Genomic DNA, 7350 nt, shown 5'->3' with positions numbered 1-7350 from the left:
GGACCTTCCCTGGCGGTGGATAACCTTGCGTTTATGAAGATAAACGAGGGCAACGCCATCTCTTCCGTTGTCATGATAACTGACAGTCACCCCCCTGCCCCCCCCCCGCCATCTCCCCTCAGGTTGTGGAGCGGACCCCCCCACCTTCCTGCCTCAGCAGGGCGATAGCGCGCGCGCGCGGGGGGGGGGGGGGGGGTAAAGCAGAACGTGAGGCGCAGATTAATAATTCACGTATTCAAAGAATGGCGGCCGGCGCTGACTAATAATTGGTCGTTTGGGAGAGATTGGGAGGGTTTCGCTGGGGTCCCACGCCGAGAGCTCTTTACAAGGACATATGATAAACAAACTCAGCAGTCATTCAGTGTGTGTGTGTGTGTGTGTGTGTGTGTGTGTGTGTGTGTGGGAGGGATTACCCTTCTCAATTCACACAGTGAGGAGTGACAGGAAGACTTGATGTGTCTCAAAGTGTTTTAAAGTCATTTTAAAGTCATTTAAAAGTGCGTGTGTGCGTGTGTGTGTGTGTCTACAGTATGCATATGTGTGTACGTGCGTGTCCGTGCATCGGCTCTCTGGTCCGCAGCGTGCCGTGTGAATCAGGCCCCTGCTGAGATCAAAGCCTGCCTGTCTTGCATAAGAAGCAGACAGATGAAAGGCGGTCAACGAGGGCAGCAGCAGCCCCTGTGTACCCCCGCCCCCCCACCACCACTACGCCCCCCCCCTCTCCCATCTTCTTGATCTGGGGGAACGTGTCTCCCCTCTGCGGACCACTGGAGAGGTAGACAGGCGGACCGCATCTCCTGGTGTCTCGCAGGGAGCAGGAAACGTGTGATGAAGGCCTGGATAACCTCCTCCTCCTCCTCCCTCTGATACCTTCTCCTCCTCTCCTCCTCCTCCCTCTGACACCATCCCCTCCTCTTCACCTCCTCCTCCTCCCTCCGAGACCCTCCCCTCCTCCTCCTCCCTCCGAGACCCTTCCCTCCTCCTCTTCACCTCCCCCTCCTCCCTCTGAGACCCTCTCCTCCTCCTCTTCATCTCCTTCTGTTGAGACCCTCTTCTCCTCCTATCATCTCTCTCCCTCCCACCCTCCCTCCCTCCCCTCCATTGAGGTGGTGGTTCATGTGGAGGTCATCTGTGGCTCCGTTGGTAGAGGATGGTGCTAACAAGGCTCAGGTTGGGGGTTTGATGATTCCTACTGGGACCATGTATACTGATACATGTACGCGTTCAAGGCAATGGAAGTCGCTTTGGATAAAAGAGCAGGGGGACCTGAGGGGGGGGGGGGGTCCTGAGGGGAGGGGGGGGGGGTTACTCACCAGCTCTACGTCAGGGGGGATGGTCAGGCCCTCGGGGGCCACGAATGGCTCCTCGCTGTCCTGGGGCTCTTCTTCTGATGGGGGGAAGGGGGGGCAGTCAGGGCACCATGGAGAGAGAGAGAGAGAGAGAGAGAGAGAGATGGAGAAAGAGAGAGAGAGAGAGAGAGAGAGAGGGAGGGAGAGAGGGGAGAGGGGGGGATGGAGAGAGACAGAGAGAGTGGAGGAGGGAGGGAGGGAGAAGGAGAAAGAAAAGAACACAGAACAAGATTTAGCCTCAAGTCAGTCTGACACACACAGAGACACGCAGCTCTGCCTTCCCCTCTGCCTCTAATCAGGCCACACAGCCCGGAGCACTCAAAGTTTCATCTCCTGTTACCCCAACTTTGCAAGAGGCGGGAGTCCCCGTCACAAAGGTTTAATAAGAGCACCCCCCTACCTCCCTCCCTCCCTCCCTCCCTGCCTACCCCCCTCGTGAGTAATAATAGGGAGACAGGTCAGCTGGAAACAAGATTAAAAGTGTAGTGCAGTTGTTGGCGGTGGGTGAGTCTGCAGATGGATGTGGGGGTGGTTGGTGGGTATGTGGGGGGACGGGGGGACGGGGGGGCTAGGCACATTAATATCAAACATGGCAGCTCTGGTTCAGCGTGCCAGCCCCTCCTGCACCGTGTTAGCGGTTAAAGGACTCCACTGTAGCTGCTGTCTACGGACGCGTTCCTGTTGCCGGGGGTGTCCCCCGCATGCCGTCAACCCGCCCCACCACCCGTCTCCGTCCCGTCGCGTCCCGTGGTAACCCCTGTCGCTGAGAACGCCCCCCCGCCCCCGATAAATCAACTGCTCTCCTGTCTTCACCTTGTCTCTCTCCTCTCCCTTCTTTCCTTTCCCTCTCCCCTCCTCCCCCTCCGCGTTCTGCTCTCCCCTCCTCTCTCTCTCTCTCTCTCTCTCTCTCTCTCTCTCCTCTGCTCTCCCTTCTTTCCTTTCCCTCTCCTCCCCCTCCCCCTCCCCCTCCCCGTTCTGCTCTCCCCCCCCCCCTCCTCTATCTCTCTCTCCTCCTCTCCTCCCTTCTTCAGCAGAGCTGGGTGATCCTGGGGGGTGTTGGGTCAGGTGACAAGGCGCTGGTGGAGCAGCAGTCAGACACACCGCTCTGCCATCTGCTGAGGGAGGCATCTGTGTGTGTGTGTGTGTGTGTGTCTATAGGTGCGTGTGTGTATGTGTGTGTGTGTGTGTGTGTGTGTGCGTGTATAGGTGCGCGCGCGCGTGTGTGTGTGTGTGTATATATGTGTGCTCATATAGGTACGTTCGGGTGTGTGTATGCGTTAGGGATGTCCCGATCCCATTTTTTCACTACCGATACCGATACCTGGGCTTCAGGTATCTGCGATACCGATATCAATCCGATATTTGTATTTATTGTTTTACTCCTGAATAATAACAAATACTTCCCCAGTATAGTCCACAATAATAGTTGGCTATTAAAGACTGCCAGCCTTTATTCAAGCAACAAAACCAGTACTCTGCAGTACTCAGTGACCAACTGGTTGAAAGTTAAAACAATTTAAACAGCAGCATTCAGCATTGTAGGAAAAAAAAAGAGTTACTGTCTGATTTCTAGTTTTAGTGCCTTCATGTTTTTATTCTATTTATCTTCTCTTACAAATGGCAAATCAATTATAGCACCCTTTTTAGAAGTGTAGCCTGAGACCAGAAACCAGTTGCAGAATCAAAGGGGTGTCAACAATATCTGCTTTTCGTTTTTTTCATAACAGGCAACTTGGAAGTTTTAAAGTACCACTCGATATAATATACAACAGTTTAACGATCACTAAATACTTATAATCTGTGGGTTGGATTCACTGTTGCCAGAGGCTACCGGTAAGTGATACCTGGCTTGTAAACATACTTTCGTTTTAGAACGAAACGTTAGCCACTAGCTGTTAGCAGCGTTTTTAGCAGTCACCATTCAACATTGATACAAACAAACATTCAAATACTCGTGTCGTCTTGAATTTTGTTTCCGATTTCAATGTATGACGCATCATTTGAAAGCTTACCATCTGTAGTTTCAGACTATGTAAACAAACGAAAAATTACGTAAGCAAATGGATTATGATTTCACCAGCTGGCAACATGACATTATCAGACTCATTACACACAGGTAGCTACTAGCCAACTCTCATGCTCGTGACCACTGACTACTACTGTTGTCATCACGTGAGTGACACGCCGGATCGCGAGCCCCAGATCGCTGCCTATTTTTTTTCTGGTGCGATTTGAGATGCAGCATTCAGGACCAATATCGCGGCGATATCAGGGTTTCCGTTAGAAAACATGTGTGCCGGTCAACGTGTCCGGGAAGATTTCAATTTACCGGACAAACGTGAGATATTCCGGTCATCATATTAAAATATAATATAGCTGTTTGTCGCGGTGATTACTGTTGTGTAGCCTATACAGTATATGCCGTTTAATGTCTATTTCTCATCCGATACGATTAGATGTGAGCTATATAATAAATATAATAGGCTTTCATGATTCGCATGCGCGCTATGCCATGTCCAGCGCTGAACTCTTCTGGCGTGACACATAGGCTAGCCTAATTTCCGTTCATATGCCTTTTATCAGATAAAATAAAATAGAATAAAACTCTTTGAAAATAAATAGGCTTTAAATGAACTTAACTGCTTTCAGTAGCTCAGTCAGTCCCACATACTGATGACATGCGATGCCATTTTTTGCCATGTGAAATGCAACTTGTAGCTGAGAGTGCAGCTTATTGTTATAGCCGTTTCATTAGCCTGCTCACAGTGGCCTGACCGCCGATATGTGGTCACTGCACCGCCTGTGATCAGTGAGATATTCTCATATTCGTTGCTCCTCTCGTGAATCCGTTATTCCTTCCCGATGTTTTGCACGGTGAGCAGAAAATGTTTCCTTCCCCATCTAAACGCAGCCAGGGGAAATGTTCTTTTCATTCAACTCGGAACCCTCGAGCCGCCTCCATCTCTTTACAGTCAGACTTCTCCTCAGACTCATTGTAGCTTGGTTTCATGAAGTAATTGTTAAGCTTACTTTGTCTTGCCATGTTTACCTCTCGCTGGCTATGGTGCACTTTGAGCTGCAACGTTTGCAGGTTAAAAGCAGGGTTGCCAGATGGGCCGGGTTATCGCCGAATGGGCTACTGGGTTTAGCGGTAATAGACTGGTTAGGCTGTAAAATCCCATCTGGCAACCCTGCCACTGCTGTTTCGCGGAGTCATCATCATGCCGGCGTCAAATCATATAATAATAAAAGAAATATATAGCCTATATATTCGTCTTTTTTAATATAGAAGGAATCAGAATGTGACAATTAAACTCAGGGATTAAAGCAAAAAAAAATCTCCTGACTGAAAATTTGTTCAAGCCAAGTCATATTCTCATTTTAACCTCCACTATATGTTTGTATTTTATAACGTTAGCGTTTTAAGGGAAGAAGATTCTTTTGAACAGCTTTTCTATTGCCAGTTTGCTTTTATGTGATACGCTCGGCGGAGAGGGTGATTGGCTGCCCTTTGCCCCCCCTTGAGGCCCTGTTTAAAAGTAGGGCTTTGGGGAGGGCCAGGAAGATCATGGCTGACCCCGCACACCCAGGACACGGTCTCTTCGCCCCGCTCCCCTCAGGCAGGAGGGTGCGGTCCCTAAAAACTGTGAAGGCCCGACATACAAACAGCTTTTTCCCCACAGCCATCCGGCTCCTAAATGCCGCTGCCCCCCCCCCCTGACCTGACCCCCTATCTATCTATCTACCCTCCCTCCACCCCCACTGGACTGTCTGGATATGAACACTTGAACACTTGATCTCTGCACTTTATATTTATATTAATTATGACTCTTGCACTTCGATGTTGGTTTGCACTGTCTTGTCCTGTCTTGCACCTGTCCTGCTGTAAACCGTGCTCCATTGTTCCAAACCAAATTCCTAACATGTTTACATGTCATGGCAATAAAAGTCTTCTGATTCTGATTTATGTGATATCAATGCTGTTTTCAATTCATGAAATAAAATTGATACTTATTGCAAGGGTTGACTCTGACATACAAATAATCAGATAATGGGTGTGGCTTAGACAATTAGGGGGAGTGGCTTGTATGAAAGTGGGTGTGGCCTGTCGGTGGGGCCGAGCCGATTCGTAAAATATCTGAACCGTGTCTGTGGCACTTGTGGTTGCTGAGCTAAAGTCCTTTAACCTTCCTTTAACCACTAGGCCGGAAAAGCCTTCATTAAAGTGGGTGGCTGCTGCTGGCGTACGTTTGGGCCCAGGGAACGGGCATGGAAAGAGTCACAGTCACCAAACTCTACACACTCCTTGATTGTATCCCTACATTGTACCAAATCAACTTTCAGAGTCCTAGGCCATTCCTGGGAGGCCTTGCACGCGAGCTAGCGGGAACCTGTAGGGAGCTCTAATGCTTGATGTGAAGTGCCTAGTGTAAAAAGACATGTTCTCACACGTACAGGGGTACAGGGAGTACAACATGTTGCATTTTCATGCCATTAGGGTTAGGGCTTCCTAGGGTTAGAGATGCATTTGGACTTCTGGAGTACCTCCACTACTTTCAATGGGTTCTGAAGGTCTGAGAGCAAAGGGCTTTCTACCAGGGGTAACTAACCCTGGGTAGAACCTTGGGTTCAAATCTGGAGTGTGTGGGACCAAATGTGTAGATGTGGTGAGCTAATGAAGCTCTTTGAGATTGAGATGAGAAAAGGGCGCTTGTCTCTTTAAGGCCAGGAGGGAGTTAGCGACTAGCGATGTTAGCTTAGCGCCAGTTTAACAGAAGTAACTTCACTTTTAACATGACTTCCCGTGGTCGTAGCGGGCTGGTTGACGGCTTAAAATGACCGTGGAGACCTGTAGACCTTATGCAGCCATAGTCTTGTGTTTCTACCCCGGGGCATAGCCGGTGTTATTCACGGACAAACACTCCGTAGTAGAGTGGTTCTAGTACACTGGACATATGTAGCCAATTGACGGAAATCCGTCGCGACTTGGAAAAAATTGACGGAAATCCGTCGTAGCGACGGAGAACTTTAATCCCTGTAAACTTTAGCGAATTGTATTCAAATTGTGCTTAGAGGGAATTATTTTCACCGGACATTATGACCGAAGAGATTTCAATTTGTCGGACTTCAATAGATTTTACCGGACAAAGACCGGTAATTACCGGTTAACGGAAACCCTGGGCGATATACGATATCAATATCGGATCGGGACATCCCTAGTATGCGTGTGTATGTGTGTGTGTGTGTGTGTGTGTGTGAGGTGGTGACTAAGTGCTCAGCAGCTTTCTCTCCATCATGTATTATTTAAAGCTGCAGGTACCCTGCTAATCCCCCTGCCTACATCACAGGCTGACCCCCCTGTCTGGGGGAGGGGGGTCAGGGACACTGGGACAGGGGACAGGGGGTCACAGGGACAGGGGGACAGAGGGACATGGAGGTCAGGCTGAACCAGGGAGGTCAGGCTCCTGGTCACCCAGCTGATCAATGGACATGGTCCCCAGGGCTTCTGTCAACAGGCCTCACACCCCGCACTGGCTGACCCGTCTGCTGTTAGCCCTGCTATACTCCACCAGCCAGCTGAGAGACCTGTCTGTCTGTCTGCCTGTGTGTCTGTCTGTCTGTCTGTCTGCCTGTGTGTCTGTCTGTCTGTCTGTCTGTCTGTCTGCCTGCCCATGTGTCTGTCTGTTTGTCTCTGTCTGTCTGCCTGCCCATGTGTCTGTCTGTTTGTCTCTGTCTGTCTGCCTGCCCATGTGTCTGCCTGCCTGCCTGCCGTTTCCAGAATTGTGACTGCCAATGGCAGATGGTCATAGCATAGATTATGTTTATGATGACTGATGGATAGATGATTCACTTACTTAGATAAATGTATTTGTTGTAGGTCGCTTTGGATAAAGGCGTCCGCTAGGTGCCAGACATGTACCGTATTTTCCGCCCTATAAGGCGCACTTAAAAGTCCCAAAAAAAAAAAAAAAACGACAGTGCGCCTTATAACCCGGTGCGC

The 7350-nt window shown here is 49.7% G+C and overlaps 1 protein-coding gene across 1 annotated transcript in view; it reads right to left on the bottom strand.

Annotated features, from left to right (window-relative positions):
• LOC308156348 (splicing factor, suppressor of white-apricot homolog) overlaps nt 1–7350 on the bottom strand; it is a gene marked incomplete at its 3' end in the record, with an annotated part of 21167 nt that overhangs the window by 3958 nt on the left and 9859 nt on the right. Inside the window, exon 5 of the mRNA XM_080529686.1 lies at nt 1314–1387. Within this exon, the coding sequence (XP_080385812.1) occupies nt 1314–1387 (74 nt within the window). The remainder of the gene's footprint in view (nt 1–1313; nt 1388–7350) is intronic.

The sequence above is a fragment of the Nansenia antarctica genome (genome assembly GCF_963989245.1).
Source record: "Nansenia antarctica genome assembly, chromosome: 4".
Taxonomy (NCBI): Eukaryota; Metazoa; Chordata; class Actinopteri; order Argentiniformes; family Microstomatidae; genus Nansenia; species Nansenia antarctica.
Note: the sequence above shows the minus strand (reverse complement) of the source record. Positions and strands in the feature narration are given on the sequence as shown.